Genomic DNA, 20,458 nt, shown 5'->3' on the forward strand with positions numbered 1-20,458 from the left:
CACAGATTCATTGTGCTTCTTTAATGTTATGGTATTCCATTTTATTTATTTATTTGGGAGTAGCAGCTGCTTTTATGAAAATGAAATCAGAAAGACAACAGGGACAAGGATAGGTAGTTGAATAGATTGGATTAATAGCCGAAATTGCACAGGACTGCAGACCAATTGAAATGGCCTGGTAGAATAGGCTCGCGCATGAGATTCCTGACTACAAAGTTGAAATAATCAGCTCTAAAAGTGCAAGTGGGAACCCTTTTCCCTCTGACTCAAGTTGACTGAAATATAAGCTATGAAATATTTCCATAAATATTATTAGTGTAAACGGGAGAAATGAAATCACTTAAGGCTCAAAAAGATGAAAAAATTAAAAGCGTGATTAAACCTGTATATTGATATGCAGTATAAAGGTGGAAGAGATGAGAATACCATATGTACTCATGTATAAGCTGAGTTTTTGAGCACATTTCTTATGCAGTTTTGTGGTAAAATTAGGTGCCTCAGCTGATATTCCTGTTTGCTTATACTCGAGTATATTCGGTAAATATCCTAATGATTCACTTATCTAACCAACCATAGACAGGAGACTGGAACTTAGGGTCAACTGAGGGTCATCTTGCCTATGTCACCATGGAAGACAACAATGCCACAAGCATGGATACCTTTAACACTTTTCCAGAAGCAAAGGTTAGGAGAAAGTGAGGTGTCTATAGTGACACAGCCTGGTTTTCAGTGTAGCAGGAATATCCACTGATGTAGTGACATGTAGAGCTCGGGAGTCTGTCTTTTGGGGTCTGGGTACAGAAGACAGGTATAAGGAGAATCAAGTCACTGAGGTAGAACTTTTGATATTGGCTGGCCAAGGTATGACAGTAATGCACAGAGCAATGTATCCTCGTCAGGCCAAGGAGTAGACATTCCCCTCTGGCTTTAAAATCTTGGTGTTCTTAGAGTTCAGTCAAACAGCAGTACTCCAGGATAGGTTCCACTTTAACCAACTAAAGAGACCTTGCCTGCTTGTATCCAGTGACAAACTTATCAGCTGGGGATGTCTGGGCACCCTTGAAGCTTGCTCAGTGCTGAGTTTTTTAGTTTCTGCATGGATGCTGAGTAGTGAGTTAGTGTAAAAAAAAAAAGGCATGAGCTAGGTGCCTGTCACTTCCATGAGAATTGTTCTTGAGGAGCATGAAAAGATTGGCATTGATATTGGCTCTATTGATTAGTTTCATGACAGCCAAGCCATCACACAGAAGCTGTAGAAAATTCTAACTAGGGTGGGAGTGGGGAAGCAGGGTTAGATCCTTGTTGGGGAATTCAAGGGCCCATGGGAGTCGTGGTAGTATAGTGGGCAGTGTATTGGGCTTCAAACTAAAAGGCTGGTGGTTCAAACTCACCATTGCTTCACTAGAGAAAGCAGTGCAAAGATTCATAGTCTCAGGAACGATATGGTGTATTTTTACTGTACTGTAGGATTGCTATGAGTCAGAATCAACTTGAAGATAATGGGTTTGCTGTGGCCCAGCCAGTTGACAAAACACTAACATCGTGGAGCTTTACAGACTGCTCAGTGAGATCCACAGGGTAAGAGTGAAACTTCACTCCACAAATGAGAAAACTGTGGCCAGGACTTAAAAGACAAGTTTCTTACTCAAATGGTAAAATGAGAAAAGCAAAAAGATTTGGATTTTAAAATCAATGCTTCGCTGGACACTGGCCAATCATTTAAGCATACTTCTTAGCCTTTTAACCTCAGAGACTATGAAACAGGTACAACATTTTAGGGCTGTGAAAAGATTATATAAGGCAACACATTTCAATCCTACATCTGACACGGCTAGCTTATCCCGCTCAACTTTATGTCCTCATAGGGGTCTGTGTCAGGGAAAGTGGGCAGAGGGCTTGGGCTGAACAACCATCATGGTTACCTTTAGAAAGAGGAAGTCTCTATTGTGTTTATGTATGATTGCTAGTTTATTTAGTCTTCCCTTGATGGGCATTTGTTTCAGTATTTTTGATGCTGTGACTAGTGCAGTTATGAACATTAGTGTGCATCTATTCATGTCAGTTTTATTTCTTTAGGATATATACCAAGAAGAGAGATTGCTGGGTCATATGGACTTTCTTTTGCCAAATTTTAAGAATGTGCCATATCTTTATCCATAGTGATTGCACCATTTCAACACCCCTACAAGCAGTGCTCATGACTGTCAGTTTGTCGTACTGTGGTGGCTTGTGTCTTCCTGTATTTCTGGAAGCTGTCACTGTCATTTTCAGATACCAACAGGATCAAAGTAAACAGATTTCATTAGAGCTGGTCTAAGAGGAGACTATGAAGAAAACTTTAGTTCATCTCAGAGGAATTAGCCACTGAAAAACTTATGAATAGAACCGAAACGTTGTCAGATATGAAAAACAGCAGAATATTGTCAGAAATAGTGCCAGAAGATAAGTGCCTCAGGTCAGAAGGCACTCAAAATATGGTTGAGAAAGAGCTAGCTGCCTTCTCAAATTAGAGTGCCCCATAATGATGTGGATGCTCTGGGGCCTTCATTTGCTGATGGGGCGTGACTCAAAATGAGAAGAAACAGCTGCCAACATGTACCATATATACTCAAGTATAAGCTGACCCGAATATCAGCTGAGGCACCTAATTTTACTTCAGAAACTGCATTAAAGATGTGCTGGAAAACTTGGCTTATAACCGAGTATATACTGTGTTTTCATTGGTGAACACACATTTTGATCCTGTAAATCATAGGGCTTGCATCTGGGTGTATTTGACCTGCAGATTCCAAAAATGGCCCCAGTTTTACCCTACCTGCTCTAGTTCTTGAGATGCAGAACTTTTTGAATGATGATTCTTTTTTATGATCGTGTCAAGTTTGCTACTTCACATTACTTTAAGTAGATAGAGTTTTTCAATAAATTTGTCCTAGATTTTAAAACTTGGAGGACGGTTTTTAATAGTATTCTGTTTGTAATATTTTTTATTTCACCTGGTTTTGTTTTGATTTCCCCTATTTAATTTCTTGTTTGTTATTTGCATCTTCATATTTTTCTTTGTTAAATTTTCTATGTTGATTTCATTAACCCTTTCAAAGAACAAACTTTCAGTCTGTCTGATGGATTCTTCTGTTTTGTTTTTATTTCTGTTTCTATCATTTGTGATCTATTCCTTAAGCCTCTCCCCACCCTTTGATCATAGCCTTGTTTTGGGTTTGGTTGAATTTAGCATTGAAATTGGTTGCTTATTTTTTGATGTCTGTGTATATTACAACTTGCCCTCTTTGATGTACCCCAAAGTGTTTTCCATTATTATTTGATTTAATAACTTTTAATTTCCTTTTAATTAAGTAGGGTGTTATTAAATTTTTATATTTCATTTTTAAGGTTGATTTCTAATTTGGCTGAGAAGTTGCTTTGTATTAGTATTTCAATGTTTTAAGATTTGCAAAGATTAATATATGGCTTAAAACATGTTCCGTTATGGAGAATGTTCCATAAATTCTGGAAATAATATATATTGTGCTCTTGTTTTATGGAATATTCTGTGTATGTCATTGAGGTTCCATTGGCTGTTTTCATTGTTCAGTTCTTATATATATTTGTTGGGTCTCTTTCTAGTTCTGTCTTTAATCAAAATGGTTACTAAAATCTCCTACTAGTATTATAGGAGCTGTGGTGATGTAGTGGATTAGTAATCAGGTGACTAATCGCAAGATCAGCAGTTTGAAACCACCAGGCACTCCTTTGGAGAGAGGTCAGGATTTATATCCATAAAGAGTTACAGTTTAAGAAACCGATGGAGGCAATTCCACCCCGCTCTATAGAGTCATTATGAGTCATAATGACTCAGTGGCAGTGAGCGAGTTATATTGATACTTCCTAGAGTGAATTTAAAAGGTATTGTATTCTGTGTTTGTTCCCAAGATGGTAGAGTCATATAAATATATATAATATAATCATTTTACTGGGGGCTCGTACAACTCGATCACAACCCATGGATGCATCCATTGTGTCAAGCACATTTGTTGCCCTCATCATTCTTGAAACATTTACTTTCTACTTGAGCCCTTAGTATCAGCTCCTCATTTTCAACCCCCATTGATAATTTATAAATTATTAATATTTTGTCATGTCTTACACTGTCCGATGTCTCCCTTCACCCTCTTTCAGTTGTCCGTCCCCCAGGGAGGAGGTCACATGTAGATCCTTGTAATCGATTTCCCCTTTCAAACCCACTATTCCTCCACCCTCCCAGTATTGCCACTCTCGCCACTGTTCCTGAAGGGATCATCCGCCCTGGATGCCCTGCATTTCCAGTTCCTATTTGTACCAGTGTACTTCCTCTTGTCTAGCTAGATTTGTAAGATAGAATTGGGATTATGATAGTGGGGGAGGAGGAAGCATTTAGGAGCTAGAGGAAAGTTTTATGTTTCATCATTGATACACTACACCCTGACTGGCTTGTCTCCTCCCCAAGACCCTTCTATAAGGGGATGTCCAGTTGCCTACAGATGGGCTTTGGGTCCCCATTCTGCACTCCACCTCATTCACAATGATAATGATCTTTTGTTCTTTGATGCCTGATACTTGATCCCTTCGACACCTCATGATCACACAGTCTGGTTTGCTTCTTCCATTTGGGCTTTGTTGCTTCTCAGCTAATGGCTGCTTGTTTACCTTCAAGCCTTTAAGACCCCAGATGCTATATCTTTTGATAGCCGGGCACCATCAGTTTTCTTTGCCACGTTTGCTTATGCACACATTCAGATTTTTATATTACCTCCCAGGACTATAAAGGATAATGATGATTCTAAAGTGGGCCAGGGACACATATAAACCATCGACATATTAATAGATTTTGAGCTTACACTTAATTTTAAATCCTAATCCAAGAACAATTAGTTTTAATTATGTGGTACTTCTTGATAGTTGTCCTTAGAAGATATCACTGAAGACATGATTGCTGTAGCAAAATGTGGTGAAGACTATAAGATGGTCCCTGGGTATCAGAAAGAATAATCTCTGAGGTATTAAAGACTAATCTTAAAACAAGCAGCCATCTAAGTGAATTGGCTCTCAACTCCACAAAATCCAAAACTAAATAAGAGAATTGTTTTAGAGTTTAAATTTCAGCATCCAGATTGCAGAAGGTTATGGATAAGAATTAAAGCTCAAGATTCATTTGCAGCGTCCCCACATCCGTGAATTCCTTTCACCAGTGACTACGGATGTGAATGGCCTTGCTGTGAAGTAGAGCCTATTGGAAAGTAGATTAATGCCAATGTCATTTGATTACACTTTAACAAAAGCTTTGTAATTTTTTTCTTTTAACCTATTTTAAGTTCTGGTTTTTATTAAAATCTGCTTTCTTCTGGATTGAGTTTTGTTATTTTGTTTTAGGGCTTTTGGGGGGTATGATTTTCATTTATATGAATTTCAGGAAAGGTAAATCTATAAAGACAGTAACTAGATTGTAAGGTTATGGCAGAAGTTGAGAAATAGGGAGCTAATATGAGTATAAGAATGATAACTGCATAATTCTTTTTAAGATGTTTAGACCATTGAATTGTATGGTACATGAAATACATACCACCAGGGTGGATGATACCTTCAGGACCAAGGGTGTGAGGGACGATGCTGGGAGAGTGGAGGGTGAGTGGGTTGGAAAGGGGGAACTGATTACAAGGATCCACATGTGACCTCTTCCCTGGGAGAGGGACAGCAGAGAAAGGGGGAAGGGAGACTCCGGATAGGGCAAGATATGAGAAAATAACGATGTATAAATTACCAAGGGCAACACAATTAAATATTCTGAATTCCCCCCCCCCAAAAAAGAAATACATACCAATAAAACAGTTAAACATTTAACAAATCAACTCAATTTTGCATCCCTAGTTCATTTTCCTTTCCATATTTATATGAGAATCATTGCTAATTTCTACAAAATACCTTGGTGGGATCATTATCTTATATTTTAATTGGTGTGCAGGAAATTATTCTTTTTGTAGTTCTTCCTCTATTTTTTTGACATGTGGATAGACAGATGTAACCATAACCATCATCAGGATTTAGAACATTCCCGTTACCCCCAGAAGTCTATTATACTATCCGTGTGTATTCAGTTGGCAACTACCTATCTTGTTCTTCATCTCTGACTGTAGTTTTATCTTTTATAGAATATCGTATGAATCAAATTATGTAGTTTGTGTGTAATGTATGCATTTGTGACTTATATTTGTGGTATATATTAATAATTCATTAATTTCTACTGTTGACTATAGGGTATAACATAATGTGTTTAATCATATCTTGAAGGCCATTTAAAAAGTATTATATACATAGTTGTAACTACATCAGATTTAATTAGTTGGGGTTTAATGCATATATCATTCCATATTTCAACCATGTCAAATAGAATTGGACAGTTTCTACCACAATGAGTTTCCAACCATTCTTTTTCTACATGCATTCCTTGATATCACCCCCCCCCCAAAAAAAAACCAACTCATGTTACCCCTCCCTCCTCCTCATTGTACTTGCTGTCCTTATAGGTTATAGGGACAATCCTTGGTTTCATATATCAAAAACCAGAAAAACATAACACAGCTTTAGGAGGGTGACCTCCATCGACATAACACATCTGAGATACATTCTAATATGAACAAACAAAAAATAAAGTAATGGAAACAGAAATTTTGGAAACCAGATCAGATCCACCCTGCATCATAGTGGGGGTCTACTGAAAAAGTTTTAACTGTTCAGGTCCTCTCTGTGTAGTGACCACTTTCCAACCTTCCCTCAATTTTAGATAAGGGAGGCTTCTCTGGAGGCTTATTTCCTATGTAGTTCCACAAATGCGTCTTGGGCTCTTAGTGTCATCCATTGCTATCTGCACACTGATTATTGCAATTTGGGCTCTGCTTCAGAACCCTTCTTTGATTTTGGATTGTATGGATTCAAATCCTTTGGTGACTAATGATGGTGTCCTTCTTCCATGTGGACTTAGTTGACATTTCTTTTAGATGGCTGCTTGTTTGGAGACAAGCCTTTCAGACCCCAGACACTATGTGATCTGATAGCCGGGCACCATCTAGATCCTTTGCCATATTTTGCTGTAGTACCCATATCTTCTGTGTTACCTTCCTGAGGGCAAGTATCGAGCAGGGCCTCTTGCAGATACCAATGGTGCTTCGTAGTAAAGAAAATTTTAAAAAATTGTTTTATCATAGGTCCCTGCATAAGGGGCTGATCTTTCTCTTCTAATCTGGTTTTCAGCACATGATCATATGTTTCGTCATTATTATGTACAGGATCTGGCTGAGGGATGGGTTTTGTATATTCACATGGAATGTCTACAGAAGGGTGGTATCTTACTATCTGATTTCTTGCCGTCTGATGTCAAAGCAAGTTCTTCTTTGCAGTTATAGTCATCTGGGAGAGAATGTGTTGATTTATTCCAAACACTATATAAAATTCCATTTTCTTCCCCTTGAGCTTTGCCTGCCTGGAGCCCTCTGCTTCTGGCAGCCAGAATGCAGGGGTAGAGCAGGCTCGGTGGCCCAAGGGGTGGGCGGTAGTGCCCATGCTGGGGCTGCCTGAGGTAAAGGTGCGGGGGGAAGGGGGGGAGGAATGAAAGCCCTCCATTTTGAATGGGAAAGAAGTGTTTCAAGACAGTTCTGTTTGATAATGCCTTTATTACTGCTGCTACTGTTATGGTGGTTCAAGACACAGTATCAGATGATATGGTAAAAGATGTTACGAATAGAAGCTTTTAAAAAATCTGCTTTCAGGTACTTGTTTTTATCCCTTGACAAGTCCTCACAGTGAAACTGTCATCTTGTCTCCTTGAAGGGCATTTTTGGGGATGCTTTCAAATTTAGACTTTTAGAAATAGAGGAAATATATAAATGGTTTTCCACACTCGCAGTGTGTTCATACTAGAAATGTGTGCAATTTCCAATTACTTCATCTGCTTGTCTGGTCTTGAATTGTAGTTGTAGGTTTAGCCGTTCTCCTATGCATTTATGATCTCTAGTAGTTTTAATTTGCATTTCTACAATGAGAAAAATTTTAAGAATGTATTTACATATTTGCCACCATTGGTCTGGTGAAGTGTCTGTTCATTTCTTTTGCCATTTATACAGTGTTATAATTAGACCTGATTTATAAATGTTTTGAAATCGGGCAGTGTGCTTATTCCCATTTTTCAAAATTTTTTGGAGTTTCATTTAGACTTCTCATGTATTTTAGGATCAGTTTATGAGTTTACTTAAAAATTTCAGGAGATATAATAATTTCATCTATAAACCATCTGACAAGAGTATTTGCGGCTTAGCCATTCAGTTTTTTATCAGTATATGGTTTATGTATTAACCATGTGTACACTAGTATCTATAATTATTGATACACACAAATGCATGGACATGTGTGCATGTATATGCATTCTGCTAAATTTGAGTTCATACTGATGCCTCTCCTCTTCTAATTTAGTACTATAGTGATGATTCTTGGCAAGTTTTTAAGATATATCCTGACTATTTTTTATATATATCATTTTATTAGGGGCTCTTGCAACTCTTATTACAATCCATACATATATCAATTGTGTATGAAGCACATTTGTATATTCATTGCCCTCATCATTCTCAAGATATTTGCTTTCCACCTAACTAAGCCCCTGGGATCAGCTCCATATCTTTACGATTATAGTTGTATTTGGAAGCATTTGTGGAGTCTGTGTTGCTGTCTGTTAATGCCAGTGGATTAGTCTTTAAGTTACAAATAGTAATATTGAAGTTGATTTATACTTTTGCTAGTTATTTTCTTACCTTTAGGTCTTTTGGCTCTGGCTTTAAGCATTTTTAATACATGTTAGTACTGCTTACCTATGCTAGATTTTACTCCTAATTCTTCTTTAAAAGTTGATGAATTTTTAATCATTTGGTATTTTTTAAAAAAGAATGTAATATCCCTGTACATTTACTGAGTCACATGATTTTTATACACAAGATCTCCTTAAGTTTCATTCAACATTTCTGTCTGTATACTTTTTTCATGCCTCTTTCTTTCTTTTGAATGTTCTTTCTTGGATTTTTTTTCTTTATTGTTCTTGACTTTTCAACTAATTTTTTTCATCTTTTGAATTCTTATCAACGGATTTCTTAATTTGTGATTTTGTTTCTTTGGCCCTTCCTTATTAGTTCCACTTAGTGTAGAATAGTTTTCATTTTTTTCCTACTTCTTACTTTCCCATTTATATTCAGTGATCCTAAACATTTAATAACTACATAAAAGGTGAGAGATGCACATACCTTAATATTCTCCAGATGTGTAGGTGTGTTTGATTTTTTCCGTTTAATAATGCTATTTTTATCTTTCATAGATATGCTTTCTTTTCTGTAGTCTCTATTATTTCCTTAGACTTGCTTCCTCACTCTCAGTCACTGCAGAGAGGCTAGTCATTGTTGATAGTGTAATGCTATGCCTGCCTAGATTTCTGTGCAATATTGCATTCTGTAGATATATTATAGATTTTACTTCACTAATGGGCCAAATGCCTGAAGTATGTAAAGATCTGTTCTTATTAAGTAATCTTCAGGTGTAAATACAGGAAAGTTATATAATTAGCATCATAGTAAGGATAATGAGAGGAAATGAGGCTGGATTTAAAAGTGTATTCCAAATTATGTGGTAATATAGTGTTCTCTAATTGAGGCAGTGTTTTTGTAGGTTATATGAAGACAATTTTTCAAAAAATTAATAACTATTTCTTTTTATGTGTATTAGAAATTTTAGGTAAAAATTTGGGGTGTCTCTTAGAAAAAGTGCCTTCAATTATACTGGAGAATTCCAAATTGCTAGGTGACTATAATTTTATCCAAATAAGAAGTAAACAAATGTGTGTTTGAAGAAGTACAGCTAGAATACTCTTTAGAACTAATGATAGGGAAATTTTGTTTCCCATACTTACAGTATGTTTATCAGGAAGTCCAAGTCCCCGGAGCATGACCTTAAGTTTGGTGGAAAGTCTGTGGTATAAAGAGGAAGACTAGACCCTCAATGAGATGGATGAGAGTGACTTCAACATCAAGCTCAAAAAGCAATGGTTGAGATTAGCATAGTGTTTCTATTGTCCCATAATACTGTCACTATGTTAATTGGAACCAACTAAAGGACAATTAATTTTAAAAATATATAATCTACGTTCTATTATTTCATTTTTAAACAATTTTCTTCCCTTTCCCCTCTCCATTCACAGATTGCCTTTGAAGTGGTTTTAAAAGTTTTGAGTTATACAGCACATCATTTGTTTGCTCCTTTCTGGATAGACCTCTTTGTAGCAATGATTACTTCGGAGTTACCGGTGTTACAGTAAGTATTGCAGTCTTTTAAAAAAATGAATTAATGAGTGAATGTTTCTTCATAAAGATGCTATCTTAGGTGACACATGTCAAATACAAGGACACATTAGGGTAGGAAGTTACCATAGCCACCCATGGCACTTACTATTTTAATGCCAGCATATTCTCTGATGTTCAACAGGTAAACGTTTAATGTCTTATTTTAGGGGTCATCAAATTATTACCTAGGCTCGAAACCTAGTATGTTGTCTGTTCTATAAATGAAGTTTTATTGAAACATATCATCAGTTATTTTGTTCATAGTGACTGCTCTGTACTTCAGTAGTGGACAACGTTGAGTACTTTTGATAGAGGCTGTATTTGCAAAGCCTGAAAAGTTTGTCTTGAGTTTTCTTTTAAATCATTTTATCGGGGACTTATACAACTCTTAATCACAATCTACACATCTTTCCATTGTGTTAAACACATTTGTACATTTGTTGCCCTCATTATTTCAAAACATGTTTTTTCTACTTGTGCTCTTGGTGTCAACTTCTCTTTTTTTCCTTCCCTGCCTCACGAACCCTTGATAATTTACAAATTATCTTAATTTTTTCATGTCTCACAAAACCGATGTCTCCTTTTACCCACTTTTCTGTTGTCCATCCCCCTGGGAGGGGGTTATATGTAGATCATTGTGTTTGGTTTCCCCATTCTCCCCCCACCTTCTCCTTACCCTCCTTGTATGACTACTTTCAATATTGGTCCTGAGGGGTTTATCTGTCCTGGATTTCCTCTGTTTCCAGGTCTTACCTGTACCTGTGTACATGCTCTGGTCTAGCCAGATTTGTAAGGCAGAATTGGGTTCATGATAGTTTGGGGTGGCATTAAAGAACTAGAAGAAAGCTCTATTTTCATCGGTGCTATATTGTACCCTGGCTGACCCGTCTGCATCCTGGACCCTTCTGTAAGGGGATGTCCAGTTGCCTACAGATGGGTTTTGAATCTCCACTCACACTCCCCCTCATTGACAATGATAAGATTTTTTGTTCTGGGTCTTTGATAGCTGATAACTGATCCTATCGACACCTTGTGATCACACAGGCTGGTGTGCTTCCATGTGGACTTTGTTGCTTCTCAGCTAGATGGCTGCTTGTTTTTTTCCAAGCTTTTAAGACCCCGCTCTTGAGTTTTTAAAAGACAAGTTTGTGGATATCTGTCCCATATCTTATTCTTCCTCTCTGCTCCTTCATTAAGATGTTTGTTCCCAAAGATTGAGATTATTGAGTTATTATGGTTGCCATGGGTTATTTAGGGAACATAAATGTTAATGTTTCTGATGACATCTTGTTGAATTTATTAGTGGTTGTAAGAAAGCTTTAGAAGTCTCATTTTGAATTAGCTGGAAAATGTGGTCACTGTAATTAAAGGGAGAGCATTGATGGTGTAATGGTTATTAGTTTGACTGTGATCCACATGGTTGGCAGTTCGAAACCACCAGTAGCTCGAAACCACCAGTAACTTGGCGGCAAAAAAGATTGGGCTTTCTACTTCTGGAGTCAACACACAGGGTGTTACTACAAGGCAGCATTGACTCAATGGCAGTCACAGGAATGTAATTATAGGGTAGATCTGTTTTCTGCCATAACTTTCATTATGATGCAAATCAGGAGTCTACATATTTTGATCTACTATAACAATAATTTGAATGTAATCAAAGTAATCACCTTTTGGGCAATTTGTTATCATTGTTCCAGTTCACTCATATTCTTCTTTTCTGAGACACTGTAGCAAACTTCTAATTTGTCTTTTGTTTTTCTGCATTTCTTTCAGAGTGCTAAGATAAAAAGCTGTCCCTGTTCTTTCTGTGCTTGACTCAAGTAGAAAGAAAATGTTTTGAGAATGATGAGGGCAACACATGTACAAATGTATGATTTGTGATAGAGTTTATGAGCCCCCAATGAAATGATTTAAAACATTACAGCAAAACAAAAAAATAGGTGCACAGCTATGACTGCCAGCTTGCTAAAAGAAAAAAATTATATATATATATATATATATATATATATATATATATATATAGAGAGAGAGAGAGAGAGAGAGAGAGAGAGAGAGAGAGAGCCCTTTATACCCTCTTTGTTCTGTCTCACCCACTAAGATGTGCACCTTTGTGCCTTGTTATTATATGTCCAGTTCCTATCACGCTATTTCCTAGGCTCTTAATAAATAGCTATTTGATGAAATAAAGAACAGGTGGTAGCTAAATAGAGATTATATTTAAATAAAGGTTAATTTGGCACAATGCTGTTATATTATGCTTTGCTAGTAACTGATATTTTTTTTGAAAAAAGGGAAGACCTGTGTAACATGTCTATAGGTACTCTGTAGTGGTGATCTGGGAGATAAATGAGCTTTTGTTTACATCTATTTGATCTAGCATTCATTTATTGCCTTTGTGATATGTTTGCTGCATTTATTATCTTACTTAATTCTATATTCATTATAGAGTTAGAAAACATATTTCTCTTTGTATTTGTAAATTGTAGTTGTTATCTCTGAAATGTAACATATATTGTAAATTTATACCGAAGATCTTCTTTAAAACAAATAGTGAAAGTTATGATCCAGAGAGTGTTAATATGCAGTTTAGTAATCATTTTTCTCATCTAGATATTAAAAAGGTCATTCTCATACATAATCTTGATTTTTAATTAAGTATTATAATCAGATGAATCTGCTTTATGAGTCTTGTTTTTTTATTAAGCATTGTCAAAATGTTCCATCTACCACATACTCCTGTACCAGGAAGTATGCTGGGTTTTGTGGACAGTCAACATATAGAATAAACTCAGTCCTTGTTGCCATTAACCATATGAAGATAGATATCAAATAATTCCAAACTGCTTTTGGGGTTATAATAGAAAAATAGAGGTTATTAAAGAACTTTAATATGTTTCTTAATAGATTTTTCTAAAGATTAAGGTCTAAAGTAAGAGTTTGGGTTGAATGAAGAATAACTGAATAGAATATTAGTTTCAGACTGGAACAATGATTTATAGATGGAAATTGAGGTAGGGTGAGGAGCTGACATAAAGCATTCTCTCCCCTACCCCCCACCCCCGGAAATCACAGAATTGGGGGAGAATGGCATAATAAGCCTTATGTATAGCTCAACTAAATGTTCTTCTTCAGACACTAACTGCAATAATAGCACTTCTTTCTCTGGCCTCACCTTCTAGAACCAGGTCAGAATTCATAAACTAAAAGGACACAGTCTTTCAGAATGTCAAATAAGGTTCAAGATTTGGTTACTAGCTGTAAGCATTGGAGGCCTCCAGGTTTCTCTTACTTCTGACCTGCTGACCATTAATAGTTCCTACTACGTCAGTATACTAGAAATTAGCTCACGGGTTCCCATCCCCTTGATGCTGACTTTCTGGCACTGGCTACAGCTTTACAATGAATAATACAAATCAAGATCAATATAAAGGAGGCTTGACTACTTTACAGTGCAGAACTGATTTGTCACAAGGAGCATGTATGGTATAGAAAATTACTCTTCTAGCCATAGTCTTTGTAATTTCGACCAAACAACTGGGTGGGAACATGCAAATAGGGTGTATGAAATTCTAATATGGGTATTTGTCAATTTTGCTATTACTTTCGCTATAAAACGAGTCATCTCAGAAGCAGGAATTGGGGCTCATTTTGCCACCAAGAAAGAAAACCCAAATATGGAGTTTTTCCTTTGGATCTTGAGATTCCTGTACACTGAGCCTCCTCCATCCAGGAGACACCTGTGCCACCAAGGAGAACCAAAGAAGTCAGGCAGCAGCACCAAGATCACAAGCCCTGGGCTGCAGGATTGCTTACAGTGTGGGGTGCTTGAGGCACTTAGTTGGGGGAGCTAGGTTGCTGACTCCAGAACTAGAGCTGTGAGACTTTTGGCACAATAGCTTGGCCTTTGGGCCTTTAACTGCAGCACTAAAGGAAATTTGTAACATCGCCCAAGAAAGCAGAGGCCATTGTGAGGCCTAGGACCAGGAAGATGTTTAGTTTAAGGCATTACTGAGGAAAGACTCTCTTGACCAAAAGAGCTGTATTTTGAGCATTTCAGATTTTGAATTTTAGCTAACTTCATTAATGAACCCCATAATCATGAATATTGTCTGAGTTGCATATGGCCATTGCAATAACTTCAAATCTCCACATGCCTTGGCAAGGGCTAGTTGTTCTCAGAGGGTAAGGACCTCCACCTTAGGAATTAGCTTTGAACTGATGTTGCGTTTGATTCTCCTTCCCCTTTGTGAAGTGAAAGAAAGTCAGATGCTCCCCCCACATCATCTCAAGAACGCATACTTACATCTAGAACGCATGTTTTCTCTTCATAAAGAGCTTTTATTGGGACCATATTAAAGTAGTCATGATGAATCTCTCCTAAAATCAGTTCTTATCTTTACTTATTCCATTAGCATAAACTCTAGGGCAGGGGTTCTCAAACTATGGCCTGCCCGTAAGCCATGTGGTCCGCCCGAGGCTATTTATCCAGGCTGCGGGGGTTTTTTACTTCAAAATAAGATGTGCAGTGTGCATAGGAATTTGTTCCTAGTTGTTTTGTTTTTTTAACTATAGTCCAGCTCTCCAAAGGGATCTGAGGGATAGTAAACTGGCCCCCTGTTTAAAAATCTGAGGAACCCTGCTCTAAGGTATATCTTGGAAGTCTGGAGAGAAGAAAGACAACCTCCAAAACTCACTGCCATTGAGTCATTTTCTATTAATAATGACCCTGTGGGGCAGAGTAGAACTGTCCTGGTGTGTTTCAACGACTAACTTTTACAAGAGTGGAAAGCTTCATCTTTTTCACTGGAGCCGAGCCTCTGGTGGTTTCAAACTGCTCACCTTGTGGTTAGCAGTCCAACGCACAGCCATTATACTACCAGGGCTCCTTCAGAACACCTAAGTCACTCAGGAACTTTTGACAGCTTTATCCCTCAGAAACCAACAACGAAGAACAAATTATTTTTAAAAAGAGTAAATCGCACAGGCTATATCCTGGTCTTTGGCCATAAGTCCTTTATATGTTTAAAATATATAGATTCCCCCTCCCCCTTTTTGTTCTTTAATGTACAAAATATTAGGTTCCCCCTCCCCCCCTTTTGCACTTTAATGTCTAGCTATTTGATTGTCCTGAGGTGAGTTTAATGCAATTTCCTAATATTTTTGTCTATTGCTGTTAGTATTATAATCTAAACCACAGTCAGTCTGTTATCATATGACCATAATTTTTCTTGGCTTTACTCTTTTAGGAATCTGGTAGAATCGAGCTAAGGGAAAATAACTCTGAGCTATTTCTAGGTATGAATATAATTTTTGTATTTCCTTCATGTGTAATCCTTTAGTTTTTTCTTTGCCTTGGGCTACTGTTTTTCATTATCTGCTTTTTTTTTGCATAAACACTTACTGTACTGCCCCAGATTGTCAGGGACAATATTAATCTCAGTCTCCTTCTTAATCTGCTCACATTTATTAGCTGTAATTTCTTGCTTGTGAACCATTTCTATCAGTAGCTCCCATTGTAAACACTGTCCTAGGTCCATTGTATCAGGTAGGGATAAGAAGAAAAGTGGAGTAAAAAGAAGAAAAAACCCTCACCTTTGGTTTTAGGCATGGGGAATATGGGGAAGAATTAACTTGTCATATAGCTTTATTTACTATCCAGTCCTATAGGTCATTTTTTCTAAGGATAATTCAACACAGTACATTGACAGGAAACTGCCAGAAACTCAAGCCTGATTTAAAGATATTGTAGAATGAGAGTTATCATTGCTAATTGCAGATGGACGTGGCTCAAAGTGGAGACAACCAGAAGGATGTTCTCATCATTCTTCTTTAACCTATATGTGGACAGATAACCCAAGACGCTGCACTATGTGAAGAAGATTGCAGTATCACAATTGGAGGAATGTATATTAAGAACCCGTGTTATTCAGATAATGACCTTGCGTGCTGAAAACAAGGAAGAATTGAAGCACTTAAAGATAATAATCAGAGACTGCAGCCTTCAGTATAGTTTGCAATTCAGTGTAAAGAAAATAAAATTTCTCACAACTGGATCAATAGACAACATGATAAATGAAGAAAAGATTGAAGTTGTCAAGGATTTCATTTTGCTTGGATTTGCCATCACAGCTTTTGAAAGTCTGCATAAGACTTATTTAGAAAAGTCAAAGAGCAAAGATGTCACTTTAAGGATTAAGACGCACCTCAAGCCATTTTCTGTAGCCTTATTGTATGTGAACGTTGGACATTGGATAAAGAAGACCACAGGATAATTGATGCATGTGAATTACGGTGTTTGCAAAGATTATTGAAAAGTACTGTGGATTGTCAGAAGAACAAACACCTGTCTTGATAAGTAGTCTAAACGGCCTTTGGAATCATGGGTGGTGAGACTTTTCTCATGCACTTTGTCATGTTAAGAGACACCAGACCCTGGAAAACAGCATCAAACTCAGTAAAGTTAGATGGCCAAGTAAAATTATGAGGTAGATTGACAACAGTGACTGAAGCAGTATACACAAATATGATACATGTGAGGATGGTAATGGAGCAGGTAGTACTTTGTTCTGTTGTACATAAGGCCACTATGTATCATAGCTAAGAGTAGACACCAACTAACCATGTTGTTTATTTGCTTGACATGAAGCCCAGATGATTGGTCACAGCTCAAGAGTTGGTAAAAACCCAAACAAAGGGGTGGGGTGGGTGTGGGTGGATGTCAACAAACGCCAGCTAGAATAGAATTATTGAGTGCAATATTGTGCTAAGATTGGAATGGCCAACTTTGGTAGCAAAAAGAGCTGTGAAAGATGTTGCAATATCTAGACTAGAATCAATGGCTACTTGACCTAAAGTGATTACACTGGGGATGAAGAGAGGGAGACAGAAATTCAGAGTTTTGTAAGAACTGATCTGATTTTTCCATTCGCTCAGTTCTGTCCAGTAGGTGGCTGCAACAGTGGGCCTCAAACATAGCAGTTGTGAGAATGATGCAGAATGATTCTGTTGTACGTATGAATGCTGTGAGTTGGAGCTGATATGACACCTGACAATAGCAAACTTATAAAATTGAACATTAACCATTTTCAAGGGTTTTGGAGGATATTTGATCACTTTGAATTTGAAAATCCCTATCCTTTATTATTTTCATAGCATCTTTCCCCGAAAAATGTTTGTTGTTGTGTGATTGAGAGTAGAAGGATAGCGATTTCAGTTGTTTGTAACTGAACAAAAGAGGACCAACCTAAGGGCTTGTTGGGGAAATACATACGTGTTTTAGAGCATTAGTTAGTCGAAATACCATGTATTTATATGGAAAACACTTATTTGAAAATTTTATATATAGTGACTTACATCTCAGTGTCCATGTAAAAGCATAGATATTTATGGCAGGATATTGATGAAACTGCTAATAATATTTATTCTGGAAGAAAGTTTGGAATTGATAGATGAAATGCAGCCTTTTCTTGTATTTTTATATAAATTCTATCTTTTATAACAAAATTTTATATTTTATATTCTAATAAGTACATATACATACTCAGTTGTTTTGAGGAAATTAACTCACCATTTAAATTGGTTGTAATTGGCAAATTTTAAAATAACTTGACTTTTTTTCTATAGTAAATTATATTTCTCAGGCACAAGTTGGTTTCATCAATGGGTAACAACATCGTGGAAATGAGATATGCAAAAGCATTAAATGTGCACTTTATGTTGTCAGTTTCAATTATAATATACAAAAACATAATTGAATTCTGGTATCCTGATGGCAGGAATATGAAACATTAACTGTGAGACCTAACAGGACTACCACGTCATAGCTGTATGACCATACCCATGTTTATCAGCTTTTCAAAGCTTTTATTTTCTCATTTGCAAAATTGGGACAATAAGTTTAATGCATATTTGGGTCTATATTTTGGATAACAAAAGTTCTCATGAAATCATGGTTTATTTGGAATATGAGCGAAAGCAGTATAACTTGTTGTTGCTCTTTATTCGAGACAAATAAGTGAATGGACCTATTGCTCATAAGTTATACACTTACTATTGTAAGTAAAGTATCATTAGAACACATTTATGTCTGTTAATGTACTTGTTATTTACAGCTGTATTCATGCTACACACAGCAGCAAAATTGAGTAGTAACTGTTATGAACTTTTGGTTCATAAGTCTAAAGTATTTACTCCTTGGCCCTTTATGGAAAAGTGTTCTGAACGCTGTACAAGTATTGTTTATGGTTTAGAATCTCATTATCTTAGAATGAGAGTAACATGAAGTAAGAGTGTTACAATTATGTGTAAAACGGCTTGGACAGGGGAGATGGTAAAAGCTGGTCCCATTGAGACTGTTTTGTTAGCAGTGATTATGGCAATTATAGTGGAAAGAATGTGAGGCTAAATTAGTATCCCCAAAAGGATTTGTTTGCAAGAGGGTTGAGAGAATGGTTGGTACATTTCTATGAGTTTTAAGTAGTAGAAAGCATAATGGTTACAATAAAATTTTGTGTAATTATTTAATGCAACTACTTACTAGTTTCATTAATGTTATTGACATCAGAGAGCTCGAAGTAAGTCAGAATTGGATTTAATTTTATGTGTGAATTAGAGTTGGCATTCAGGAGGCATGCCATAATGTAGCTAAAAATCTTAAGAGGCTTGGAATGTGTTCAGATCTGATTGGAATCATGTACATAGAAGTAATATGTCAAGCGGGTGAGATCACCAAGGAAATTTGAATGAAAAGCATAGCAGACTCTGAAGGCTTATATGTTAAAAGATTAACAAGAAGAGGGAATGGGATTAAGAAAACCATTTAGTGAAGCAGATTAAATAATGATTGGCAATAACATAATAAATAAAATTTTTAAAGAAGGAAATATCGTGAAATATGGGTTTACCATTATGTGCAGACTCTTTCTAGTATAAGCAGAGCTTATATGTGCAGTTTATTAGTAATACACAAAGATAAGTCAGAAAGTATTGCTATAGAAGTTTCTAAGCAATGATATTTAAATGTGAAACTATTGTTTATACACTTCTGACAGCCACAAAACCTGAATATGTATGAGGGTAGTTCAGAAAATCCTGCTACAAAAGTATAGAAACCTTTATTAAAGAAAAATGCACAAATGCCAAGCTCTTGATTCTTGACACATATTCTGTCTAGGTCTACACAGTTCTGATAGTGATACTTTTATCTCTCTAACCTGTCCCAAAGAATTCTGCATTTTTCAATTTAAAGCACATCAAAAGAGCAGTTTTAGCATCTTTGTGGAGCTCAAATTTTATTTCTGTGAAATTTCAGAATAAAAAGTATAACTAGGCAGGAGCCCAGGATATGTGGAGGAAGAGTTCCCAATGAATTTGACCGCCCTTGATAACCCGAAAAGAATGAACAGGAAAATAATTCCTTGGCATAGCTTTCTTGACCTTTCTCTCCATTGCAGGTTTTATTTTTATGAAAGCTTTTTCTTAATAAGCTCCTGTGATCATCCTTAGGAAAAGGCCTATCATTTTGTGAATCCTCAAAATCAGTTACTTTAAGCTTCTGAGCTGCTGACCTCTCTTCTTTGGGTGTAATTGATCCTGCAGATCTCTGCAGATGTACCTGTGTTAGTCTGGGTAGAATAGGGAAACAAATCATGGACACTCATATGTGTATAAGAAAGAGCTTTATATAAAAGAGTAATTGTATATTAAGAAAACATTCCCGCCCAGTCCAGATCAAGTCCATAAGTCTGATATTAGCCCATATGTCCGATAGCAGTCTGTAAATTCCTCTTCAGACTCACACAATACTTGTGGAGGTGCCAAGTGTAGGAAGATCATCGTCCAGTGTGAGGGGGTGGGGGAAGAAGTCTTGGGGATCCAGTGGTGGTGGAAAGCAGCTTAGCACTGACGTGTGGGTCCCACTTGGCTCCTCCAGCTCCAAGTCTCTGGCTGCTATAAGTATAGCTCCCATGTGGCTTGTTAACAGGAATTTCTGGAAGGGAGAGAATGTGTCCTGTGTCCAGTGAGCTATTTATCTCCTTGGTGCCTCCAGTTGAGGT

At 36.9% G+C, this 20,458-nt stretch overlaps 1 protein-coding gene across 3 annotated transcripts in view; it reads left to right on the forward strand.

Annotated features, from left to right (window-relative positions):
* STAG1 (STAG1 cohesin complex component) overlaps positions 1–20,458 on the forward strand; it is a 390,900-nt gene that overhangs the window by 102,885 nt on the left and 267,557 nt on the right. For 2 of the 3 annotated variants that reach the window (XM_075546879.1, XM_075546877.1), the window contains exon 3: positions 10,262–10,374. The exons of the other annotated variant lie outside the window; for it this stretch is intronic. Coding sequence is in view for 1 of the 2 variants with exons in the window: in XM_075546877.1 (XP_075402992.1) it covers positions 10,346–10,374 (29 nt within the window). In the remaining variant the exon portion in view is untranslated. The remainder of the gene's footprint in view (positions 1–10,261; positions 10,375–20,458) is intronic. 3 annotated transcript variants of the gene reach the window in all.

This window comes from Tenrec ecaudatus, chromosome 4 (genome assembly GCF_050624435.1).
Source record: "Tenrec ecaudatus isolate mTenEca1 chromosome 4, mTenEca1.hap1, whole genome shotgun sequence".
Lineage (NCBI taxonomy): Eukaryota > Metazoa > Chordata > Mammalia > Afrosoricida > Tenrecidae > Tenrec > Tenrec ecaudatus.